The sequence below is a fragment of the Hippoglossus stenolepis genome, chromosome 14 (assembly GCF_022539355.2).
Source record: "Hippoglossus stenolepis isolate QCI-W04-F060 chromosome 14, HSTE1.2, whole genome shotgun sequence".
NCBI lineage: Eukaryota > Metazoa > Chordata > Actinopteri > Pleuronectiformes > Pleuronectidae > Hippoglossus > Hippoglossus stenolepis.
Window position 1 is genome coordinate 26557629 of NC_061496.1, and position 27066 is coordinate 26584694.

General features: G+C 39.7%; 1 protein-coding gene across 4 annotated transcripts in view; it reads right to left on the reverse strand.

The window, feature by feature from the left end:
- The window catches only part of ect2 (epithelial cell transforming 2), a 38144-nt gene that overhangs the window by 9015 nt on the left and 2063 nt on the right, over positions 1–27066 (reverse strand). For 2 of the 4 annotated variants that reach the window (XM_035176885.2, XM_035176882.2), the window contains exons 3-23: positions 26405–26484; positions 24204–24296; positions 21339–21521; positions 20430–20519; positions 18692–18799; positions 16980–17053; positions 15062–15192; positions 14567–14682; positions 13851–13913; positions 12418–12643; positions 11179–11303; positions 9074–9193; positions 8909–8977; positions 8523–8633; positions 6888–6984; positions 6570–6651; positions 4941–5019; positions 3590–3709; positions 2395–2533; positions 1799–1953; positions 782–889 (exon numbers count right to left, since the gene is read on the reverse strand). In XM_035176885.2, the coding sequence (XP_035032776.1) occupies positions 782–889; positions 1799–1953; positions 2395–2533; positions 3590–3709; positions 4941–5019; positions 6570–6651; positions 6888–6984; positions 8523–8633; positions 8909–8977; positions 9074–9193; positions 11179–11303; positions 12418–12643; positions 13851–13913; positions 14567–14682; positions 15062–15192; positions 16980–17053; positions 18692–18799; positions 20430–20519; positions 21339–21521; positions 24204–24296; positions 26405–26484 (2369 nt within the window). The remainder of the gene's footprint in view (positions 1–781; positions 890–1798; positions 1954–2394; positions 2534–3589; positions 3710–4940; positions 5020–6569; positions 6652–6887; positions 6985–8522; positions 8634–8908; positions 8978–9073; positions 9194–11178; positions 11304–12417; positions 12644–13850; positions 13914–14566; positions 14683–15061; positions 15193–16979; positions 17054–18691; positions 18800–20429; positions 20520–21338; positions 21522–24203; positions 24297–26404; positions 26485–27066) is intronic. The other 2 variants (XM_035176886.2, XM_035176883.2) reach the window with 1 other exon arrangement.

Consider the following 27066-nt stretch of genomic DNA (forward strand, 5'->3'; position numbering starts at 1 on the left):
TTTATTAAGTTACTTAACTGCGAATCAGGAAAAAAGATAGCTTTGTAAAACTAAGAAAAATGTAATTGGGGAAATGATTGGAAAACCATATTTCTCCTTAGACCTACTTCTACCTCTTCGAACTGACTGACCTCAATTGCTGCTGCCTCAAATATATTTATGTCTATCCTTAAGGAGCTGTAAAGTCAGATATCAAATGTCTTGTGCATAATTTTATTCAAAATTGTGTGTAATTGAGCATGAAAATGTTTGCATATCTACAAGCTTTATGATCTGAACTACAATAAATAAGTCCAGTCAGTTTGAACTAGGACTGTACCCAAATGTTCAGAGTAAACAACACCTTTTCTTGTGCTTGTGGCTCATGCTTTTATTAGAATTTTTGTTTTTATAGATGCTCGATAACAGATATTTTATATCACTGTCTCTTGTGCCAATCATACTGGACATACTGGTTAGCCAACCTTGCCTATACAGCACCGGAATTGAAAGCGTCGCACCGGCGAATAAAACGAAAGACAAGTCATTCTGCTTCGTGTTGCTGCCCTCCACTTCAATCACCTGTCTCTGTGCCCCTCAGAGATAATATAGCAGTTAAGAATATTAAAAGTACATGTCAGTCTGGATTTCTGTGTACACACAACTCAGCTATAAAAAAAATAAAGTGAATAAATGAAATGCAGGGATCCCACTGCCAGAATCTGGACTGATGATGTTATTACCCACCCCATGACGATGTGCAGTGGGGAAGATGCTGATGCTTTGACTCTTCAACCTTTACCTTTTTAGAAGTCTTCTTAATGGCCCTGGAGGCTTTACTCAGGGTGCTGTCCATATCCTTAGTGCTGACCTGCAGTGAGTCTGGGTCTGTGCACTGAATCATGTCCTCCTGTTGACAAAATGGATACATGCTCAAACAGAAATTCATGTAATTGGTGAAAACGCTCTACATACATGAAACTTTTCTGTCAAAACTGCGGTAAAGGGGATGAGAAGTAGGATTCACAGTCTTCACCCCCCCACCCTACAGTTTATTTTAACAAGCAGGGCTCCATCTCGTTGGTATTCACATTGCAGCTCTGACCCACTGAAAACAGCATTGGGACTGCAGCTGTGAGGCACACAGACCAGAGGCCTACATCGCCCCCTGCTGCCAGCTCTGCTAACAGCTGAAAGCCTCTCCTCCACATCTTCTAGTGGATTCAATAATCATTAAGCTTAATCAACTCTTAAGTCACTTTTCCATAATTTCCCAAAACTATTAAAAGGTTAGCAATATGCCATGTTATTCTTACTCTCAAAAAGTTCCATTGAAAGACCAAAACCAATTAGGAAGAGATAAAATTTATGAGTATAACCCTAGGAGACAATAATCCTCTGTGCTATAGAACTCTGCTTTAACAAACGCATCAGTGAGCCACGATGTCCCACTGGGTGACATGTACTTCTGTAACCATGAGCATGGTCACTGCAGTTTATTTTCTCTAAACCCGAAACACTCACACAAATGAGTCTGTTGTTTGTCTTGGTAACAGACAGACAGACCGAGACACAAAATTAAAAAGAAATCAGCTGCAGAGTGATGTTTAATAAAGTCATTGAGAGAATGAGTGCATGTGTTCTCATAATCTTAGTGTCGGTTCTTGTTACCATGTTTGGGGACTTGATGGTGGCAATGAGACTGAACTGACTATCAGTGTGATGTGAGGAAAGCTGAGCTATCACAGCTTCTTTCTGTCTGCCGATCTGTCAAACTACCTACTTGGTTTTCTTTGTGTGCAAGTGTGTGGCTTCTTACCGCATCAGCCCTGCAGATGGTGTTGGCAACATGGCGGCAAAGTGTTCGCAGCCAGGCGCTTTTAACCGTGTCCTCTCCGACCAGTTGGAAGCTGAACAACAAGTTCTCCTGTTCAGTCGGAGGGCGAACCACCAAGGCGAATGCATTCACACACTCTGAGGGGAGGAAGTGAAAGAGTGACAAGGACAGACAGTGACCGAGTTAGACAGAAGATAATAAAGAGCGACAAAATAAGGGGAGGAGGGAAAGCAGCCAGTGAAGAGATTGAGATGAAGAGAATGAGAGAGAAAAGAATGAAGATGATGTCGGGGGCATGTTTGATGGGGAGAAAAGGATGAGAAACAGATGGAAGGGGGAAAAATTCTTTATCCAAACTCCTTAAACATCAAACATTACTTACTGCTGTTACCTGTGTTCACTGTTCACATAGATGAATGAAAAGCCTTGGTGCTGGTTTGTCACTGGTGTCATGGTTATTAAACCACATTTGGCTATTACAATGGAGTTGACATTTGATCATGAAACACTTAAATTACATCTTAATGCAGCGCTCAACTGTAATACATTGCAGCGTGTGCATGTTGTCACTGTGTTACCTTCTGTGTCCTGCAGGTCCAGCACTCTGCGGATCTGGGACAGTGGCATCAGTGCAATGTGTTTGAGTGGAGGAGGGGGTCTTGTCTGTCCCAGTGGACTCTTAAATGTATTGATCACTTTGTGTCGCTTCCTCGCAATCTGCACAGACAAATACACACATCATATACAAAACGAGACAACAACTTCTGAGGTAAATGAGGACAAACTTCTGAACAACATCCTGTTTGCACACTGCATGCGAGTCTTAGCGATTGAGAATTAAGTGTTTGTGCATTTTCACAGTGGGGAGGTGAAACTATTGCTTACTTGGCAATAAATCAATGAGGCATTTATAGAGGTAAACGATGCAACTCATTAATGTCACATTAATTAGGAGCTGAGAGAGGAGGGAAGGAGAAAGAGTCAGAGATGGGAGAGAGGATAAAATAGGACACCACGTTATAGGTCATTGTTATTTTGGCAGGGTGAGTGTGAGTTAATCAATGATGAGTGTTGATGGAAGGGGAAAATGAGGCCACCCACTCTAACACAACAGTCAGTCACTATACAGACAGGATGACATGGAAAACTGTCAGGAGTTCATGTGTGTGGCTGTTAAACACAAACTCACACTGGCTCGTTAGGAGGTGTCACAGACACTCCTGAATCAGCGCCACCACCCACATTGATGCTTTCATTACTGCCTGCCATGCTCGTGTGCTGCCCCTTTGCTAATTAACACACAATGACTGTGTCAGCTATGATAGACTGCACACACATGAATTCAGCACTTTTTCAATCTTGCTATTTTGCCAAAGGCTCATTTTCCTCCTCACCACTAAATGTGCACAGGAACCTCAGCCTCAGAGATCCAAGACGAGTTTCCACTTTACCAAACAATGTACAGAGAAAGAAATATGAAAGAGATGAGGGTAATTATAAAGGCTTTCCTTAACATCACTGGTTAATGATATCAGAAACACCATCCAAGGGTCTTTGCTCAGTCATTATCTTTACTAACCTCTACAATTGAACATTTAAGAGGTCATAGTGAATATGATCTTCAAGTTGAGAGTTGAAGATAGATGAAGAGTCAAGTAACGGTTATTGGTAGTTGACATGTTAGGGCAGCCAATGGCACTGCAGGTAAATTAGGTGAGAATATGTTCTGTGTAAGATCGTCAAAACTGAATGAGTGTTTGCGTCTATTCCCACCTCAAGGCAGTCATTGAAGAGGAAGAGGGTGACATTTTCTCCACGGTCACATGGCTGGTCTCCCAGGGCGATGGTTTCCACTCGGCAAACCAGACTGCGGTGGGATGACAGCAAGTTGGCCTGCAGAGAAGTCAAAGCACCGATATTTGGGTTTGCTATGTTAAAGTTTATTTCTTTACCAGTATGCTCAAATCATTAATTTGTTTCCCTTTACGCGGTGAAGAAGAACTATTGCTGAAACATAATCCGATTGAATAAAGTCTGTGTTGCTTAACTGTCAAAGTGATTTAACCTCTCTGAACATATTTTAGCTTGTTCACAAACTAAAGTTACTAAGACTTCAGAGCTCTTCACTTTTTGCAATTTTTTATCATCTTGTACATTTAATTGTAAATGAAAATAATACTTAATACAAGTATACATAATACAATAGAGTCTACAAAACACTTCTGGAGTCACAGGAGTAAACTTTGTTCGAGCAGAATACAATACAATTTAAGTCAATGGTGAATCCTTCTTATAATGTCTGAAGATAGGTCACTAATCAGCTATACTTTTTACCCCTGAAACTCCAAAACTGTTTTGTGCACTCAAACACTTCACCCACCCCCCCATTGTCATAGGGGTGAGTAGATAAAGAGTGAATCTTCATTTCTGGGTGAACTATCCTTTTAACACATCTGGATTTAGACAGTTGATTTCCAGAGATCCTCTTTGGTTTGGTGAGTCTGTGAACTTGATCTTCATCTCTGTGGAGACACATTCAGGTTTTCTCCACAGATGTTCTATATGATTTGATTCTGAGCTTTTGTAGAGTCACTCAAATACAGAGACTTGTTCTGATACCTCTCCATCATTGTCTTGTCTGTGTACGCAAGATCATAGCTGTGCTGAGAGTTGAACTGTTGCCCCAGTCTCAGGTTGCGAGCACCAATCACCATACTTCACCAAAGGGGCGGTATTAACCAGGGCTTTTGGTCAAGTTTCTGACAAAGACTCCAGACGGCCAACTTCAGGAAAAGTCCTGGTGGTTCCACAGTTCTTTCATTTCACAATTTGTCAGGCCACTGTGTTTCTTGGAACGCTTTAGAAATGGTTTCATATCTTTGTCCTTATTTCCATGTGGTCACACTATTATATAGATGTCGACAGTCTCTTTGACTCCATGGCTTGCTTATTGCCCAGACATGCAGTGTGGATTGTGGGACCTTACATACACAGGTGAGTGTCTTTTTAAAGTAATTACTTGCCACAGGTCGACTCCAGTCAAATTCTAGAGAGACGTAGTAAATGCTCTTAATATTGTGGTAAATAAAAGATTGTAGTGAACAACAGAAATCCTCAAACTTACAGGACAGCCATCAACTTCATAAACAACATCGAAGATCTGCTTCTGGCCCTCAGTCTTTCTCTTGTCCTCGTTGATGTGACTGGTTATGGAGAAAAGAGAGAGGAAGTAAGAGAATGGAAGAAAAATGGTTGTTCGTCTCACCGGTTCTAAAACAAAACACATCTCATGTGAACTCTCAAAAGTTTGACAAATGATTGAACTTAACTTTGAATTTTGACAATCCATCAGCTGTCGATGTCAAACTCACAGGATAGGTTACTCACTAGGAGTTGCAATTGTAATGAAGTGTCTTTAATGGTTTGTATTAAGGAATGACATTTGAGCGAAGCAGTAGCAGTAGGCTTGGAAGGTACAAGGGTTTACATATGGTGTTGGTTTCAAAACTAGCCCGCTTGTTCTATTGTCAAACAGTTGGTGTAAGTGAATCCCTGATTGAATAACCCTAACGCACATGATGCAGCCCACTCTAATGTCCCGTCCTAATGGTCAGTCCAACTATGGAGATAGCTACGGGAGTTGACAATCATTGAATTTGTATGAATGTGACAGTACGAAGATCTTAAAATGTTCCGAAACAGTCTCAAATACACTCAATGAGCACTTTATTAAGAATACCATACTAATACTGGGTAGTTCCTCGATTTGCTCTCAGAACAGCCTCAGCTCTTCATGTCATTGATTCCACAAGATGTTGGAAACTCTCTTCTGAGATTCTGCTCCCGAAATGACTGAATCACACATTCATGCTGCCAATCTCTTGTTCTACCATATTTTTAAAAAGTTTTTTCTGGATTCACATCTGGTGAATTTGGAGGTCACTGAACTAACTGTCATGTTCATGAAACCATCACACAACCAGCCGTGGCAGACTGGGCTGTTGAGTCCAGGGATTCATGCTGCTGATATTAGATGGTGACTTGCCCATCTACAGCCTCAGAAGAAATCCAGATTCATCAGAGTACGCTACGTCTTCAACTGTCCAGTGTTTGTGAGACTGTGTCACTGCATCCTCACATTTCTGTTTAAGGCTGCTGCTGCTGTAGAACTATCCACCTCAAGGTTGGACGTCTTGTTCATTCTGAGAAGCTTCTCTGCTCATCACAGCTGTAAAGGTTGATTTTCCGAGTTACCATAGTTTTTCTGTCAGCTCCGACCAGTCTGACCAATCTCCTCTGACCTCTCTCGTCAACACAGAACTGCTACTCACTGGATGTGTGGTGTTAGCTTCATTTTCAGTAAAACGTTGCGTGTGGAAAATCCAGGAGATCAGCTGTTTCAGAAATACTCAGAACAACCATGTCACAGTCAAAGATGTGAGATAACTAAGGCTCCTGACCTGTATCGGCATGTTGTTATACATGACACTGCTGACATACTGATTGGATGGCTACATAAACAAGCAGATGCACAAGTGTGGTCCAAATAAAGTGCTCTACGAGTGTATATCAAGCCTTAAAAATCTTTGTTTCTACATCTTGGCTCAACAATGTTAAATTATTCCAAGTTCAACCTACATAATATTCAAGGCTTCGGATGATAGAAGAGAGTTCACATGAGGTGCTGGAAATGATCAAACAATGATGGCTGTGTGATCATCACAAAAGAAAGGGTGAGGTCACGCCAACTCACGTCATGACTTCTTTCAGGGAATCAATTGCTTTCTCCAGCGTTATCTTGTCAGGGTTGTCATCTGACGTATGTTTCTTTATGTCTGCAACGGTGGAAGAAAGGGAAAGTTTGGAAGGTAGAAGGCAGACAGAAAGAGATGAAAATCATGTTGAGAAAGGTGAGAAGAAGGGAAATTACAGACGGGTATCAGGAGCAGATAGGAAGCAGGTATGGAAGGAGATAAGGAGAAAAAGACAAGGTCAGATTTAATTAGCATAGAAAGTCTCTTTTTTCTTAACTGATTTAACAAAAGTGTGTATATGTGAGTGTGTGTGTTACCGTTAAGAAGAAGGGCCACACTAGGCAGTCTCTGTACAGGTCTGATGAGCAACTCCACCAGCGTCTGCCTGCCACACTCTGGCTTGGATTGGTTGATCTGTAAAATTAGAGCATGAGTGTAACATGTGTGTTTGTTTTAACCTGTGTGAAAAGTTTGCACTATATGCCCACTACATTTGGGCACATCTGTCTCTGGTGATCTGATCACAACTGGACAGAATAGTATACAGTATGGATCAGTTTACACCTAATCTATATCACTCCACGTGTCTCCAGTGAACCAGTGTATTTACACCCAAACTTAAAGCTGTCCTCACTCTGGACGGATGTTAATACCAGGTGTGAACAGGGCCAATTACTACTTTCTGTACTGTAATGCTGTGTTCACACCAAACATGAAGCTAACTTCTGCGTTGTGTCACTCACGCGAGTCTGGCCTCAGGATCATTTGTATTTACTTGCACGAGCAACATGAGTTAACGCAACCTGCAAACATTTGCCCGTTGTTCGGAAAAGAAGAGAGGAGAACTACTGTCTAAAGTGACAACCACTGCTGCGCTGTAACTGTTGTAGAAATGCCAGAAAAGCCAGTGCTGTTGCATGCAAGTCCACAAGACCACCCAGAGGCGCACACACTCTGGGAATTTCACAGTGTACTCCAGGGTCTGCATCTGGATGACTGTCATTTCCAGATGAGGCTGACCAGCAGCCGGTTTGATCACAGACTAGCTTGGGTCAGTGCCAGGACCTGTCTCTGTGAGTTTCATTGTAAAAGCTGATTGGCTTGTGCGTCACACATATTATTCGCTTAAGATCAAATACTTCAACTCCAGCATAAAGTGAATGTGCCAATAGATGCAAATATTGCATCTATTCGCGCCTTTGCATTGACTTTGTACGTTATCTCATCGCACGGAAATTTTGCTCTGCATTTGGTGTGAACAACAAAAATGAACAAGCCATAAAATTGAAAAAGAATCCTTTGCGATTAAGTTTTAATTTATATTTGTAGTTTGTTGAGCTCTAGCAGTAACTGTACACATTCTCCTTGCAGATTATACATGTCTGAATTTAAGACATGTTGAGTCAATCACTAGTCACTGGAAATTTTAAAAGCTACTCACAGTTCATTTCTGTTTTAGTCAGAATTGTTGAATTGTTGTATATAAGAGGATACATGTAATGATCTTTTCTTCGAGCCCACTGTTCAGCTATTATTGCGTTACAGTCTCATCACTCCATGTATACTTATTTCTTCCATCCTGTCAGTAAATTAAAGTACTGCTCACAAACTGTCTTCTGGAGGGATCAAAAATCATAGAATTTCACTGGTGTATAAAACAAAATATCTGGTATTGTGCAACATCTACTGCAACAAATGCCATTCACTCATTTTAAGGGATCAAAAGCCAAAGACATTGTTGACCACTGTCCAAACTACCTCACAGTCATGGTGTACATTAAATAGCCACTGACTGAGAAGGCTATAGCTTGTGGTGTTGCTGTTGAGTGTTGTTTATCAAACGCTTTTCCCAGTTTTCTTGGTCACCCCTTATGCAAAATGTATCAGTGTGTGAAATCCAACAGTCAATCACACACACAGTAGTACATGCAGTACAAATGCAAAGGTCGTACCTTCAGAAAAGCATGAAAGCGTGGCTTTTGTTTCTCACACAAAACAACAGTCTCCTTGCTCATTTCAAAAAAGTTGACAAACGGTGGGTAGGCCTTCACCAGCTCCTTAGACTGGAAAGAGAAGATGAGGACAGGTCAGAAACATCAGAAACATCACACACACACACACACACACACACACACACACACATTTTTTCAGTTATTAAAGTAATTTGACTCCACTTTTTCCACAAATGTTCTTTCAGAAAAGATGCGAAATTTCAAAAGAAAAAATTGACACCGAACAACATTGTTATCTAAACATTAGTGTAACAGCAGCCGTATTAATGTGCAAATGAGCAAAAAAAATTCAACAGCTAAATATTTACAGATTAGTTTGAACTCACATATTTGAGAATGATGTCTCCTACACTCCTTTCCTCTCGCCAGTCTGTCAGAAGTTCTTCCAGGTCATGCTGATGAACAAAGCATCATACAGAGAAAATAACACGTCAACCCCACCAGCTCAAAAGTTACACCACCACAGTAATTTGTTCATTTGGACACAATACCTTTATTCTGGTGTGAACGTCAAAGATGTCTGGGATGCTGCCGAATATCGTCTTTATTTCTTCTTGGGCCAGGATGGGTCCACCAACCTGACTCTCTTTTTCCATTGGATAATAGAAAAGCTTCACACGAAAACAGAAGTGTTAAAACACAGAACACACAAACAGAACCAACATCACAAATGTGAATAATCAGGAGTACTGCTCTCATTTGCTTTCAGAGTCTTGGCATCAGTGACACAATAGGCTCCACTACAACAGTAAAAACGTGTATGCAATTCATCTTCACACTGTATTTTCAAATGGGTTGTGTCCGAAATCACCCACTCGCTCACTAATCCCTACTTCACTATATAGGGAATTCTATGTAGAGGACTATATGGTGAGATTATCTGCAATGAAAAAATAAATACCTTTTAAAAAATAAAATACACCTCCGGACAGTAAACACATTTTCTCTGTGCCCGTAATACATAATAATCACAGGATTAAGAGGTACAAAAACAACATCCACAGGTGGAAAATCCCACAATAAATTTAAAGTGTTTATTTTACACTAATCATTAATACTACCACAGTTTGTTCTCTGATGCTCTGCTCATATTTATATTTGTACAACAAGTCAGGCTGTTCCTGCTGTCCTCTCTCCTTTCGTATCACCCTGGAGCGCAATGCATGAAGGTATATAATGCCCGGTTAGTGACCATCGGTTGTACATTTCTTTTAACGATGAACTGTGGGAAACACTCTGTCCCATATATAGGCTGTGAAAAATGTCACTAAACATTGTGACAGCCCTACAAAATGGCGAACTCACTATATAGTGATTCATGAGTGATTTCGGACCCAGCCAACATCTTGTTGCATATGAAGCTTTTGCAGCCATATTGATATGAATCAGTGAGGTAAACATAGGTGTTACTAATGAACACATTAATGCAGGCTCAGTAGAAAAACATCATAATGTGATTAGTATCTGTGTTTACCCACTAGCTCATGTGTCAGTGGCTACTATGAAGAAGGTCTATAAGTTCACAGTGACAAACCAAGAGCAGTAAACATGAGGTTATAGAGACATACTATTCATAACATATTCATGGTTCAGTTGTGGTCACGGTCAAGTCCTTCCATTGCTTTGCTGCACTTTAACAGTAAATGTGTGTCTTTGAGAAACAGCTAATAATGTTAGTGCTACACTCAATGACAGGGAAATCTTTCTGGATATTCTGCCCAGTTCCAACTTTATTTATTTTAATGCTAATGAAAATAAACCAAGCTATATAATTTTGATCTTATTCTCAAACATAATTTAAGGATTTTTTTGATAACCAACATTTCATGGAAGAACACAAAAAAGCCATAGCATAATCCTACTGTAACCAACATATATATATAACTTATTTGTACTGCTGAAAATGAAGTCTAATGAGCAGTCGACCATCTGCCGCCCATCTGAACATGGCCTTATCGTCTGTTGTAAGTGGGAAGTTGTAGTGAAAAGGGAGTATGGATTGTCTATGAGAAGCAGTAATCAACAGCACTACAACTCAAGCCTAGCTTGCAGTGATTACATTTTTTTGAGACAGCCTAAAATCTTCGCTTTGAGAAACGGCCTTACAGCAGAATCAGGGTGATTTTAGTAGCATGTGGTGAATTTGCTTTTTAGATTTAAGGCAGAGAGCACCAAGGAGCTAACTGTATTCACAGATTTAGTTCACCAGTGAGGAAAAGGAAACATTAAACCCAGTACAATACAAAAGAGAGGACAGAAGAAAAAATACAGCATAATCAAGGAAAGATGTTTAAGATTGCAGAGCGAAAAATGAATGATGAAGCAAAAAAAAAAATAGAGGAAGCTCTAAGACAGATAGTAAAAGAAAAAAGATTTTGAAGGGGAGGGAGACAGGGAGAGAAATGGTCAGGCAGGTCATTTTCTCCCTCACTGGTCAGCTGTCTGACTCTCCGCTGGGACCAACTGATAAGACAGGCCAAGTAAGAGCAAGCATGCACACACATACACATATACACACACCTTCACAGTTATAGCTAAGCTTGAAACTGTTGTCAGGGGTTAAAATGGTGCACATCGTGCAAACACAGACAGCTACCTGGAGGATGGTGCTTAAAATGTCTACATAGTTGCTCTCAGTCTGGTAGAACTCCTTGGAGACCTGCCACCTGGCTGACTGCTTGGACACAAGCGGAGTTGAACTCCTGGATGGCTTCGTACCCTCTGGAATAACAAGAAAGGCAGAGAGGAAGAGTTTTAAATACAACATTGAAGCACAGACAGACACTAAGTTGTTCAAATTCAAGCAATTCTAAGGAAAAAGTGCTGAATTGAAGTAGTAAATGATGATGAATTTATCTGGTGAAGATGGATCCAGATGATTTCACTCCAAATATTCAACCAGTCGACAGCATTTGTTTGACAATTAACCACAAGGTGACAGGGACAAACATTTGCATAATGATGGAAATAACACATGTAACAAATAATGGATAAAACCTGCAAACTTTAAACATGACAAAAACAAACAAAAATTGGAATTAGACATTGGAAAAAAAAATCTCCTTACAAATAGCCATTGGTGCCGCCAATATGTAAATGGCGGTACAACTAATACATGTTTTTTAAATAGAATCTCTAATATAGGGGCAGCAGATCATTTGTATGGCTAAACTAAACTCACACAATTTCCCCCATTGTTAAGAAGGTCAACACCAAAGTTAGCTATTTTGATTTTTTCTATGCTAATTACAGTTTGTATAGTTCCAGGTTCTTTTATTTTTTTCAGCTCACCAAAGACAACACTTGTCCTGACAGGCCAGGTTTTACTGGGTATAATCTGATGCGTCACAAAGAAAACTAGATTGATTACTAATTAATAATCTCACTGACAAACTTGATGTGACTACTGCTTTATATTGGCCTCAAACTGACCTGACATCAGCTAACAACCGCACAGTCCTGACGCAGAACCTGACCTGCAGATGTTCTATGCTGCTCCTCTGGTGGTTGCAGGGTACTTGTACTGGGGTAGGACCTCCACTCTCCCCTGTCTGTCCTAACCCTCCTGCTCCTGTTTGTCCTTCTCCTCATTCTATCCGTGGTCACAGTACTGCCTTCTTTCCTTTCTGAACCGTTTCCTACTCTGCCTTCTACAATGAAGAGGGGTTAGTCTTGTTATTGTTAACGTATAAAGAAGCCAGAATCAACCATATCTTTGAAGGTACTGCATTTTTGCATTAGTATATCACAGAAATGGTAGAACCATCAACCAGAGAAAGAAAAAGGGTTTCAGGGTTGCATAACACAGGTGTTGTCCACTCCTCCATCTTCTTACCTGCCAAGGCCTTGCATGTCTCAGGGGTGTAAGAGATGTCCAGCAGAGAACCCATGGACAGGGTGTGCTCTGCTGATGGCCTCTTGCGCGGTGGAGGGAAGGGGGAGATCTCCGTCTCCTTAGCGAACTGCGCCAGCGTGTCCTTGATGCGCCGACGCTTCCGGTTACTGCTGGGTGTTGTGAGGGACAGTAGAGACACTGCCTTCTTCATGGCTGGACTGTCGTTCTGAGGTACAAAGGGACAAAAGGAGCAATATATAAGGACAAGATAAATACAAGATTAAAGTAACAAGATGGTAGCTGTAGGTCTCTTCGGATTATGATATGGGAAAATTTGAGGGGAAAAAAGAAAACATCTGACTAAACTTTGAAGCACTGACTAAACTGGATCTTTAGTTTAATGTGTTGCGCCAGTTAGGAAAAACCCTAAAGGTGCCTTTATGCTGTGAAACTACAATGATTGATTAAGTTTATTAGATGTGCCAGCGTAGGATGGGTCTACTAAAATGTGTAAGTATGTAAGTATATACACTATGTCTGTTTTCGACATGACCTACGGAGGAACACCTGAGAATTGGATCTGGACTTTCTCTGCAGTTTGCCTTTCACAGATGCACAACGCAGCGCGAGATTCTCTGCTCAGACGCGTTCACAACAGCAACAAATCCTCCACAGGATTCAGGTGAGGGATGTTGCAGCAGGCTATCACGTTTTGGTTTGCAGCACATCGACACCGGCAAACTCTCTTGACATTTGTGTCTTCCACATGTATGACACCACTTTATCATCCTGAGATATTTGTTTTCTTTTTTTCAATTTTGCATCTGTCGCGTGTTACAAACGTCATCAACCTCCCCATTCACTCGAGGTGAATCCTGCAAAGAATCTCCTGCTGTGTTCTCATATCAGCTCCTCCGAACATTCTGCTGACTATACTAGGGTGCCAGGCGGAGAAAGTCTTCAGAAACTCTGGAGGCTCGGGTTGTGATAAATGCTCAGGTTGTGATAAATACACATTGAAATGTATGTAAACAGCAAAATATATGTGAGGACAGAGGCCTCATCACCTCGTGTCATGCTCGTACATTTTTGAAAATGCAGTTCTTCAAGGTTTTAAATGTTATCTCTTCTTCTTGACATGTTCTTCCTTTTGGTTTATATGAACACACATTTTCCCCCTGTCATGTCACACAGAACTGTGTATTCTGTGTCATTTTATATTGTATTCTGATCCTGAGCCTCAAAATGAGCTGTTCCCAAAATATAATTTCTGTGTTTACTATAAACACGAATATTGTGAGTACACAAGTCAAAAAAATATGAAAACGACCAGACCTATAAACATAGGTCTGGTCATTTTTTCACTTTTCAATGAAAAATTGTTACGCATTATATCCTGAATACACAAACATTAATATTACCCATACTCTCACCTTCTCGTAGAGGTACATGGACTCTCCAGCCCGAGCATCCATCTGAATGCTTCCCCAGAACCACTGCCACAGAAAAGAGAAACACGTTTTCACTGGATTAGGACAGAAGTAAGAGGAAAAAATATTTCTGATACAACGATGACACTTTCCTTTGAAAAACAATGAGACTGGCAGAGTAAAGAAAAGACCTTATTGATTCGGGGTTATAACTACAGCTAAATCACCACTACACCTTGGTTCAAATTATTCATTCGCTGGAAGGGAAATCAATTATTGATAGCCATCTCTGACAGCACAGACAGAAAGAGGTAGACTTTATCGATTGAGGTTTAACCTAAAAGAAATCCTGATCAGATGATCATTTCGCATTCTGTTTAGGAGGAAAATAACGGAGAGGATCCATTATTGTGTGTGGGTGTGTATCTTTCTTTAGAGTTTTCCAATTCTTTTCTAAAGTCAAGATACGGCTTGCCCAGTATCAGAAATGTTTGTCTTCAGAAGCAGTGCTGAAATGAACTTAACTTCTTCTGATTCAAGGATTTTAGTAGCTTTCAGATTGAAAAAATAAAATAAAATAACCCACACATTTTACTCTCCCTTCTTTTAGAACTTTCATTCAACATGATACTACTTACTTTACAAGATTTAATATTTTATAAATATTTGAACATCTTCAGTTTAGTTTCAGTGCAGACACCAAAAACTTAAAGACCTACCTCTTGTTTGACCACATAGAGTTTCTTGGAGGGACAGAATGGCAGATCCTTTACTGAATTCTCCTCCACCACCATGTGTGTACAGCTGTCATCTCCAACCTCAAGATATTTACCACCTTAGACAAAGAAGAACAAAGAGAACGGTTTCAAAGAAATATATACATACACATGCAGTCCTGAGCTCAATTGTTTATATAGGTCTTTAATTTTCCAATACTTCAGGTATATCACATTAAAGAGCCAACATTGTAAAAAAATATATTAAGAATTGTGAGGGAGAGCAGATTGATGAAACCGCCCAGGACTCCAGAAAGAAGGATACTTGTTATACAAAGAGTTTGGAGATTGGAATAATGTTTTAATCCATTTCCAAAACCAAAGCAACAACAATGCAAGTCTAACCACTGAACAGCATCAGTATCTCTGTATCTTGCTTACTACAGAAACACGACTGCAGAGCTACTAAGACAGATCCTTGTGTGCTGCAGCACTGACCATGTTTAAGAGTGCGCTCCTCCATGTTGGCCTTCTCCTCTTCTGAGAAACCCAAAAAACTCAGGGTGCAGTCCTGGAAGGGAGGAACTTTGAACTCTGTTCGAAACTCCTCTTCTCCAGCATGGAAGTGCCTGAACACATGAAGCAGGGAGAAACAAGGTAATCTCAAACCGTGCCTTCATTTCAACAACTGGGTTTGTGTTCAGGTAAAAATCTTTTCATTCACACAAAATGCCTGTGAATGTGCACATAAAAAAATTGGTTGTTATTATACTTATACAGCTTTAGCGGGTAGATCAGACAAAACTTGTAGAATTGCATTTAGAGTTATTTTGAAACTCAAATATTTGGAGTTTAATTGAATTACTCTAGCTGGTTTAAAATTACATCTACAACACAAAAGTGTGTATAAAGTGAAGTCTGAATACTTTCTGAAGCCATTGCATGTTGGTAAGTAATATCACAACAAGACTGCAATATTGATTAAAATGTCTTGCTCAACAAATACTATATCTCAAATTGTAGTCGCTGTCCACTTGAAGGCGTCACATAACACCATTACAAAAGATATGTGATTTTTATTCAGTAATAGGGCTGGGCAATTAATCGAAAATATATTGAAACCGATATTTATAACCTCTGACCGACCTGAATATGCTCATGTCGGTCAATATTTGTCTCTATAAGTGCATTCAAGAACTGTCGTGTTTCCGCTAGGTTGGTGCTGCATCACCCTGCTGCATGTCCTTCCTCCCCCTCCAATAAAATAATCGTTCATTAATCATAATCGAGGAAAAAGTTTGAAATAATAGTGATTTGAAGTCATATCGCCCAGCCCTATTCAGTAACGTAATTGTGGGCCAGAAACATACACATTGATACACAGGATATTCATTTGAACCAAAAGTCCAGAGAGCAGATGGGGCTGGTACAAGCGTATTGGTGGTGTAGTGTCCAATAACTGTTTTTCTTAAGCTTTGTGTCAAACAGCTGACTTTACCTACCTCCCTCCCTCCCTCCCTCCCTCTCATACCTGCCAATGAGACCTGGAACAACTCTCTCCACTGTATGTCTTTCTTTGTACATTTGTTTTACCTTGGCTTAAATATAAGTGAAACATTTCATATCACTTCCTCAGGAGCTTTTCAGGAATTTGAAACTACAACAATAAAAACAAAAACCTGTTACATTTCTGAATGGATGCCACAATCATAGTTTTTGGGGACACAATCCCAATTCAACTCTTAATACGTATTGTGTGCTGTTACACTCTGATCCAATATTTATATAGAAACTAGATATCTGGCACATTGACACAACAGGTGAAGCCGACTAAATCCAGCACACCTCATTTTTCCTGAGATACTTAATCCATAGGAATGAAAGTTTAACTTGGAATTTCCAACCATGAAATTGATGTGACGCAATCAGCGAGAGACGAGACGTCTCACACTGCTGGAGCTGTTGAACTCGCAGAGAAAGTGGTTTTCTATAGTCCACTCACAGCTGCACAGCAGTATAACTGGGTGAAGTGTCTTCTCTCACACACACAATCTTTCACTGAATACAGATACTGGCTTGCAGAGAGCACACAAAGCAGACAACAGTTTCACTTTGGCCTGCAGCAAGAGCTGATATAACCTGCCGCCGCTTGTCATTTTAACCTGCTACGCCTGCTAAAAATGAAAAGCTGCCACCTGAATGCTTTGTACATTGCTTTTTGCTGAAGATTAAGAGAGTTCAAGTTGGAGCTTAGTGAATCTGTGTATTTTATTGCTAACCTGGATGTGAGAATTCCTCACACCGGTGCCCCAGATTAACTTTTTACAATAACACAGTCTAATTTTCATTTGCATATAAAACACGAGTTTCAACGGCAGAATGATTCATAGGATTCCTTCAAGGATTTTCAACTCACACGTCATCTCTTCTCTCCCAGGCCTTATGAATCCACGATGGAGTGAGGATGGGGGTCCCCAAACACACCGCCAGCTGAAAGGTGAGGACAAAATAAAACACAGCAAAGAGAGGGGAGGAAAGCAAAAAACCCAAATGAGTAAACAGAGGGGGACATAATAACACAAACAAGCACACATGTTTTTCCACTTCACGGTTTTCAAACTAGAAGACCTTCAAATAGTTCCAGTACAACAATCTCCCCAGGCTGTTTTCATTCCTTCTGATCGCCCTGTCACTCAGAATCAACAAACAGTTTCCACTTTAGACACAAAAACGTGTGACAGGCTACATCATTAAAAGAACGTTTTTTTCCCTCTCCTTTTTTCTGTCAGCATCACACTTTAAAATGGAAAACAGCCTTGACTGCATGTCACAATATCAGCAAGTTCCTACTGCATTTGTTTTGTTCTGCTGGAACAAAATATGCATGGGACAAGACTTTGAAGGGAAGAAAATGTGTGATGAGGTGAAAACAAGGCGGAAGAGGCATCTACAGGGTGTTCAAGAGGGGATGTAAATAGCAAAGTAAAGACATGGGGGAACGAGAAAGAAACAAAACTATATTGAACATCGTTTCCAAGGATGATTGAAAGAGGGACAACATAAATCATCTGTTCATTTGAATTGAGAAAGATAAATGTCAGTCTAATAATCTATTTATCCCTTTATCTCTGTGTATCCCTATAGAGAAGGCCAAGTATTGAGCTCGGTTTAAAAAGGATCCAACTGGGAAATAAATAAGCACTTTCTGACATGCTAGGCTGAGAGCAACTAATAATGTCCTGCTCATTCGGTTTGTTTAACTAGAGAGGAGAGAAAGTACAATACAGTCCGGAGAGGAGAGGTGTTAAACAAGAAAAAAATCCAGATGGATACAATTTTTGAAACAAAAAGGATAAAAACAAAACTGGCTTTGTAATTGCAACTTTCTGAACATGACAAAGTGTTGCAGCCACATTGTTTGCTGGTAAAGTTTCAGGTTTAATTTTCATTTTGGCTCCTTCATTTCCATTTCCCATTGATCCGTTTTAAACTTCTTGTACGCGTTTCTGTGTCAGCACTATTCTGATCTTGATGGATTGTTAAGATTTGGGGCAGTGCTTCTATTATTCCTTATGTGCCAGACCACCACCAAGTAGTGAATAAATACTGCAGTAACACTACACGGGTAAAACAAACATTTATCTCTGTATTTTCTCTTCTTTTCTGCCAATGTCCTCAGTAAAAACTGCTTTGGCATTTTATCTGTCAAATGTATTGAAATGATAATAAATACAACATCTCGCATGCACACAGATAAGTGAATAATGCTGACAACAAAAAGCTTACATGATTCTACTAATTCCATGTAGGAATGGGAATAAATATCAACTATTGATTATTTGAAAGTGTGGTTTACCATGCAAATGGTGGCAACAATATTTTAACTGCAATTATATAAAAATAATCTAACGTATATTTAAGGTTAAATTGTCTACATGTGTATTAACTTTTAACAATTCTAAAATAATAATGCAAGATCATTTATTAGAGTGGTAGAGATGTACATTTTTTGACAATATTGCCCTGCTCCACTGCACAGTGGTATATTCTGACAGATGACAGAGTACAAAGACTGAACGACAAGAGTAAAAAAAAAAAAAAAAAAAAAAGTTGACAGAGTAAACATACCCTGTATTTCTCCCCATGAGTGGAGTAGGCGATGAGATGAGTGACCTTGGTGCTGAAGTCTTTGCGGATGGTTCCTCCCATGTGATGAACCAGATTCACCAAGTTCTTCTACATGGACAACAAAAATACCACATACAAGCTGAGCACAAAGTGGGAAAATAAATATCAACATGGAATATGACAGACAATTTGCTATGCATGTAGGTTGTTTATACTGCTATTAATGCATTAATCAGGTGCCACAAGCTTTGGGAATTACATGCCATTCTCCTTTGCAGAATCTCTCGAGCTCTGTCATGTTGAATGCAGTATTGCATTATCAGACCTGATCTGGCTGGAACATTATCGTTCTTCTCTAGGGGGAAAAAACTTTCTGGCTTGATTAACCAAAAACAATTGTCCTAGATGACACTAAACCTAGGATGCAGCAAAGGGGCCTCTGCCAAATAGTGATGAGGGGAACAGGTTTTGGACAAACATTAACACGTGGGTAGGAAGGCAAACATTTTTCCTGACAAAAACAGTGAGCGACATAGTGACTTTGTGATAACTCAGTCTCTTGTTAAGTAGTTTTGAGTTATATTTATATAAAAGGGTCTTGGTTTTATAGGGTCTTTGAGCCCTGTAGAAACAGGCTACAGTATCATGTCTTGCTTGTGTCATTACTTGTTGAAACCACTGATGAATGAAGTTTTTTAATGCAGACATGTTGCAGGAGCCGATACATTCATCGTATTAGTGTGAAAGTATGCAAAGGGACCTGGATGTGAATTTGTGGTGCTGCTAACGTCTGTGCCTGTGGTTTTGCACCATTTTGTGCATTAGTGTTTCACTTCATTAGTTCTCCTCAGGCTTTCTTCCTGATACATATATCCTCAATTTCCAAAAATGTCCTCACTCTGTAGGGTCTATGCTTAAAATGGTCCTCACAAAGATATAAGGACACACACACACACACACACACACACACACACACACACACACACACACACACACACACACACACACACACACACACACACACACACACACACACACACACACACACACACACACACACACACACACACACACACACACACGTTTTAACATTCAGTTATTGATGAAACTGTTTTGCAGAGGCATCAACTTTATTGGCATTTTGATTAATGTAGTTGGCAGAGCTGTTGAATTGTGTTGAGCTGTATCAAGTGGTGTTTCTAGGATTCAGCCCTTTTGATATAAATTAGGTGGACAAAATATAAATCAATCAAAATGTATTTGTATAGCCCATATTCACAAATCATTATCTGCCTATAGATTTTAACAATCTGTACAAGGAGCAACATCCTCTGCCCTTACTCCTCGACTAGAGTGAGGGAAAATAATAAAATAAAAGTCACCTCTCCCAGGACATATCAGAAATGCTTCTTATTATAAAGTATTTTGATTATACCTTTCATCACAGTATAAAGTATTGCATGACTGGTATATTTGATTGCATTTGTTTTTGATCTGTGAACCTAATGGACTAGCAGTTTGGAATGTATATACATTAAATCTGCAATTACCGATTACTTTCCAATACATGGCTATTTATCTGTGTAATGAACTCTTGAATTTTCACTACACCCTCACGATTTAAAAGACTGAGTGATGTTAAGGGCACAGATCTTTTAAAATAGAATTAAGAAATAATGAAATACCTATGTTATCATTCCTCTGTAAAATGTTCATGATGGTAAATTAATAAACTCACCATTTCCTCTTTGTTCCTGAAGCCGGTGAAACACAGTGACAGGTTAAGCATGGTGGTGGAGTAGAGAGGACGACATGAGAACTGTAGAGGCTGTGGGGGAAAAACAAAAGCAAAATTCAGAGCAAGAAGAATTTGAATTAAGTTTAAAAGTACATCCAAAAATTTGAATTTTACAAGTCTTTACTTTTTTTGGTAAGACATGTAAATTATAGTTTCACAGCTATGACAGAGTATCACAAGAATCTGGATGATAATCCAATTCAATCCAGAATAGGGAAAGAAAAAAAAAAAAAATTGGACCATGACATACAATACTTTTTTGTCAGATAAATGTTTGCCAAGGTGAAAGACTGCAAAATGGCCCAAACCAACATCCCCTGGTGTCAAGAGATATACAGACTTATGATGTTCTGCAATACGATCCAAACGCAGTTACATTACAGTGCTGTCTTCAGCTGACAAATTTGCAGAGTGCTATCATGTTGATAGCAGACAGTCAGGACACACTGTTTGTGTTCAACATTAGCATCCCATGTGACAGCACAGCAGGGAAGGGTAGCGCCTGCTCATCATCCAGTTCAGAGTCATAATAACTTCTCTGTGTCTGCACCCTGCTTTCTAAAAATCAATCTTCTTCTCAGGCTCGTCTTTGGTGGGTGCTCCCCACACGACAAGCAGACAACATATTTCCCCCGAACTGATCATTGCCGAGTTAAGCTGTTCATTTAAAATTTGAATTCCTGGTTAAAAAGGCTGAAGCAGCATAATCTGACCAAGGTGGGGGAAATGCTGCATTTACCATGTTTGTATCAATTGAATTACTTCATAATTTGGTAAATCTAGTTCGACGCAGATTTCATGCCCCTGATCCTTTGCCTAAAATAAATATGTTGCGAGTCAACGACTTACTTCTTCCTTCGCAGCACAGTGCAGTACAACAGGAGGCCCAATAATGCGGTTGTCACGTTTATAGAGGTAGCTGTAGTCCGGGGAATCAAACTCTGTGAGGACAAACACTGTCTCAAAATCTGTGCCCTCTTCATCTCCAAACTCCTGGACATTCTCCGAAATTATGCATGGGATGTTGATGTCCTGGAGAGGAAGAACAACAATATTTTTAAGCCCACAATCAATCTGTACATGACAAGAGACACAGTACGCAAGTTAGCCTGGTTAGTAAGGCTGTTGGTTAATTATTAGTTAATTCAATCTCCAATTTTCCAACAACCCTTTGCATACTCATATGTGTACAGTAGTTTCAATTTCAAAGTGACTTATAGATGGTGCTGGAAAGGTAGCTGCTGACAGCTGTGAGACAGAAGCGAAGCAGTAATTTAACAGGCCATTTCTCAAAATGGAGAATGTTGTTGTATTATGCAGGCTGGGGCATCTCTGTACTGCCACAGCTCTTAATTTATTATGGTCTGTTGTGACACATTTGAACATTCAAATTCTGCCCCTGTGAACTTGATATTGCAATTGGCAAAATTTGGATTACATTTATTGTTCAACCGTAACACTGACAGTGTAGAGTTAATGGAACCTACTGAGTGAGGAAATAACTAAATGTGACATGTGAAGCCTTTTACCCAGTGACTTCATTCATTGTCCAAAATGTGGTATTATTGAGCTGTAAAATTGTATTTACCGGTAGCAGTTGGACACTGTAGTTAAGCACATATTTTAGGTGTTTGTTTATCTTTTTCCAGGAAAACAATATTTATTTGGCTTCAAAAACCACTGTCAATACTTTAGTAAAAACCCATTCATGGTTAATTGTGGTGTTTTCTGCAGGATTGCTGATTGAAAGACTTTTAATGTTATTTAGTGAAATTATTTGTTCCTATCAATGCACCAAGATAAATAGTTGTAGAAAGCACTAGAGTGCACAATACCTTTTACACATGAGCATAATATTCTCCCTCGCTGCAAAACGCTCAGGGCTGCTACATGAAAACAATAATTCCAAAGCCACAGATTCAAACAACTCTGCTCTGATTCAGTGAGCAAAAATTAAATCACAAACAAGCTGTCAGGCTGCTTGTGTGTAGAGGAGGCAGAGCAGAGAAGGTGAAATTACTCATGCTACCCGTAAACCTGACTATACAACAACCTATAAAACTAAAAGAAGTTCCAGTAGGTTACACAGGACAAAAGGCAGAAGAACTGGAGAGGCATCAGCAGAGTAAAGCGTACACACAAACAAAACACAGTTAGAAACAACATTTGTTATTGCACTGTTAGGATACAAATTTCTTTGGACAACTCTGTGTTAGAGGAATAGTTAAACATTTTGGGAGGCACACTTTTTTGCCTTCTTTCTAAGGAGGAGATGATAAGATCAATACAAATATGTCTGTGTCTTAAATTCGGAGCTGGGGTCAGGATGCGTATTCCCTTTTGTAAAAACCCTAAACAGATGGAAACAGCTTTTGTGGTTCCACAGTTCACAAATGCACTATTTATACAGCTTAAGACTAAATACATTAGCTCTTGTTCAAGTCTATCTACAAATAGAAATGTCTATCTTGAGACCAGGAAGCGATCCTTCCATCTGCAGAGAAATGTTCTTTATTACTGCCTGGAGAATCTGCCTTTCCAACAGCAATAAGCCCAAAGAGCATTTGGCTATTTAAGGAAATAGGAGATGGCCTTGAAACACCTAAAGGACGAATCACGGGTCTCAACCAATTTGTATAGAATCAAATTGCTAGAAACTTGAGTAAGTGATAATAAATCAGTGTGATACGAACTACCTAAAATGACAGAAACCATATTTGGAGGAAAAGTATTTAAGAGTACAATTACATCTGCTGGAGGGATCACAGTGTTTGGGCTTCACTTTTAGGAACTGCCTTGTTGTCCGTTTGTATTTACAGTCATTGTGCACTTGGTTCAATAAAATAGAGACCCACAAGTCTACAGCCATCCCAGAGGATCGTGGGGTTGCACTCAGGCACAGCAGGAGTATGGAGGTTGCCAGATTTTGGTACTAGATCAAAACCCTCAGGAACAAAACCTGGCAATCCATGCTTTAGCGGGAAACTCTAGTTCAAATACACTACTCGTCTGAAATTACAAATCATTACTTTTAAAAAAGACAATATGATGTATAAATCAGTACGTTTTTGAGGTGTTTGTATGTAGGTGTATTTTTTTTTAACTCTAGACTAAGCGAGCCTTAGCTGTTTCCTCCGCTTCTAGGGTAGCTAAGCTCACCACATCCTGACTCCAGTTCTGCAAGGTGTGAAATCATTATTGATCTTCTTGTGTCACTCTCAGAAAGAAAATGAATGTACATATTTAGCAAAAACCCAACAGGCAAACAATTTCTTTAAGAGAAGATGTAACTCAAAAACCAAAGCTTCTTAGATGCATTGCCAATGATCCCATTTCAAGGTCAGTCTAATGAGATCTTTTGTGGGCAGATAGCTTTTTTCTTAGTTATACTTACAATTCTAACAATAACAGCTGAAAATAAAGACTTTTTGAATACCATGATGCTAAATAGAAAGCCTTTGAAACAGGTTTTCATATTACTGCTCAGCCTACTAAGTGTCATTGACATGAGTGCAAATCTCTGTTAAAGAGCCGTCCACATATAAAGTATCACATCACATTTTTTAATATTCACCAAAAAAAATTTTTTCCATCTGTGAGTTGGCCATGCACAATGATTAAGTGAGCACCCAGTGGGAATTAAGACTCATGCAGCACCTCCCAAAGTTCCCATCAAAGTGACAGTCATTCAAAGAGGCAGAGACTGTACTGTACCATATTGACTATAGATTTTATCATCACTTTCTCCTCGGCGCCCGCCTCGCCTTCTCTTATCTTTACCACTGGTACCTCCATTACTCTGACGGCCTGTAAAAACCAACCAGCAGGAAGTGGATGTTAAACACTGTCATTTGAAAGAAGAGCAGAACGAAAAAATGGACGAGAAAAAGGAGATGGGGGAAAATGAGAAACAAAAGAGACTAAAAAAAGAAAGCTGGAGACAAATTCATACAAATCAACCTCACATGAAGACAGAAGAGAGGATGTTTGAGTATAGGGATGAAGGGGAGTGGGTGGTGAGTATGAGAAGGGGTGGAGCCCTTGTCCTTGCCAAGTCTAAAGAGAGTGACTTCAGACAACTATCAGGCTCCAGGGGGGTAGACTGGGGAGAAGTTTCCGTTAAAAATGTATATAAAAGTTCAAAGCCGTTGGGAGGGAGAAGGAAGAGAAGAAAACAGAACAGAAAGGGGACGTGAAGAAATAGTAGGGGGGGCCCCTCTTTTTCTGTGGGTTGACTGAGTGATGGCGGTGGGCGGTCAGGCAGACAATCGGGAGCACTCTGATGGAGCTGTCGGCAGATGTCTTTGGATGTGGCTGTGCTGCAGATTGGCAGGGAGAAATAGATGATTTAAGCAGGAAGCCTTCAGAAGTGACAGGACTCAGGAGACCTGTGAAGGAAGTCATTCCCGCAGCACTTAGTCGGCTGCCACACCTCCAAATCACCTTCACGTGGTACTACTCAAAGACACAAACCTAGATGCTGCTCACTGGAGCAGACACAAACACATCTGATTGACATATAAATATCCTTGTGAAAACAAAAAAACCCTGCAGGTTTCAACAGTGTGATCAGGCACATTTTGTTTTGTTTAAAGAAAAAAAATCTTGGCTCTGTTAAAAAAAGCAGGAAAAAACATTATTGAAATTAGTTACATATGAAAGTTGACAATTGTAAGAGAATCCCAGGGAGTCTCCGGTGTTCTTAGATCTGAGAGTCCACTGATGGTTGATAACAGACGTTTGGAGAGGTAACAACGCAAATTCTATGCAGAAGCTGCACTTTAATAGTGTAAGTGATTACAGCTGTGCAGGCTGCTAAATATTACACCAGGACCCCCTGCATAAACACGCCTCATCTCCATAGACGAGCAGGAGGTGTGTGAGTGGGAAAGAGATTGGAGGAAAGGGTGTCTCTCTAACTCTCAATAACACACACATTGTTACTAAAAAAGAAGTAAAGCTATGTTTCTTTTCTAAACTAACATAACAACTGAAGCTGTTGAACCAAATACAACAACTTCCCAGATCCATCACTTGACGAACAATCATTCTTGTCCCTGAAACATTTTACTGTAACTTGGGTCTGATACAGTGCTACCAATGAAGTGCAGAGGCACGTCTAGTCAGACTTGGGTCTCAACACACTTGTGGCAGCAAACAATATCTGTGTGGAATTACTTAAACATGAAATTGAAAGAGGTTACATAATCACTGGTTACCTCCACCAGGGATGTTATATTTTCCCCTAATCATTTTCTGTTTGTCAGCAGCTTTACACAAAAACTATTGAATGGATTTTGATGAAATTTGGTGGAAGGATGGAACAAATCTTGGCGTCCAGTCAGTAGCTCAGCTACTTTGGACTGAACAGCTCAACAACTCATGACATGATGCCACTCCTTTCACACGATCATATCGTGTGAGGGAACGTTTTTCCTTTTATAAATAACAGCACCAAGTAGAACTAGTTGTATTCTATCCATGCAACAGCCAAAAGGAATAATATATCTTTAAAAATGACATGAAAGAAACTGAAATCATATGGTATGAACACAACTTTCAACCAGGGATGAAATTATGCTTTTAAAATAGAATATACCAAATAGTCAGTGGCACATTACTTTCTCAGTAATGTTTGCATGATTACATATACATATAATGATATTTAGGTATTGTGTATCCTGTCATACTAGCTCAGACTCTGAACACTTACAGGAAATTGGGGCAAATTCAACAATGAACAGAAGCTAAGGTTTTCATCTATTGACTGTTTTAACCCAGAAGCATCAGCGTGCCCTTCAAAACAGAGTTTCCATGTCCTACTTATCAAATCAAGAAATCCAGTAACGTCTGCCACCTTAATAGGAACCAGTGAACCCCAGTGGACTGTCAGGGTTAATAGAGGAATGCTGTACCTGCAGTGCTTTGACCAGTGCTCCATTTCTGCCTGCTTCTCCCACCAGAACAACCCTTGTCTCCACTTTTGGCAGCATATCTGAGGGAGCAACAGAGGGACAGAGTGAACATGGAGGAGGGGGCATGTAACACACATACACTCATGCCTTAATAGAAGCCAGTGGACCACAGTGGAAGAAAAGAAGAATTGGAAAAGAGACAGATCAAGAAGCATGTCATCTCTGGGAGGTGATGAGAGTTTTCTCATTCTAACCGACAGGCAGTGGCACCAGTCAGCCAATACACTTTATAATTGATTAAGAGCAAGAGAAAAAGAAGACTGCATAGAAATTAGGTTATTAATATACAAGTAACAGAGGAGGCCAACATTCAGTATAATCCCTTTAGGAGAACATGAGAACTAATTTCAACTCCCAAACAAAAACAGATGATATTTGGAAATAACATATTAGCTACTGCTACTAGAGTATTAAAAATACTTTGAACTTCACAAATACATTCTCATTGTTTCATACCATCACCAGTCAATCTATATAAGGGTCACTGTAGGTAGCGTTATAAGAGAAAAACAATACATGTACTGAGACAATATTTTTGGAGGCACAGAATCACATTATTTTGTGGTCGGCCAATTTCACAAAACAAAAAAAGTACCTTATCT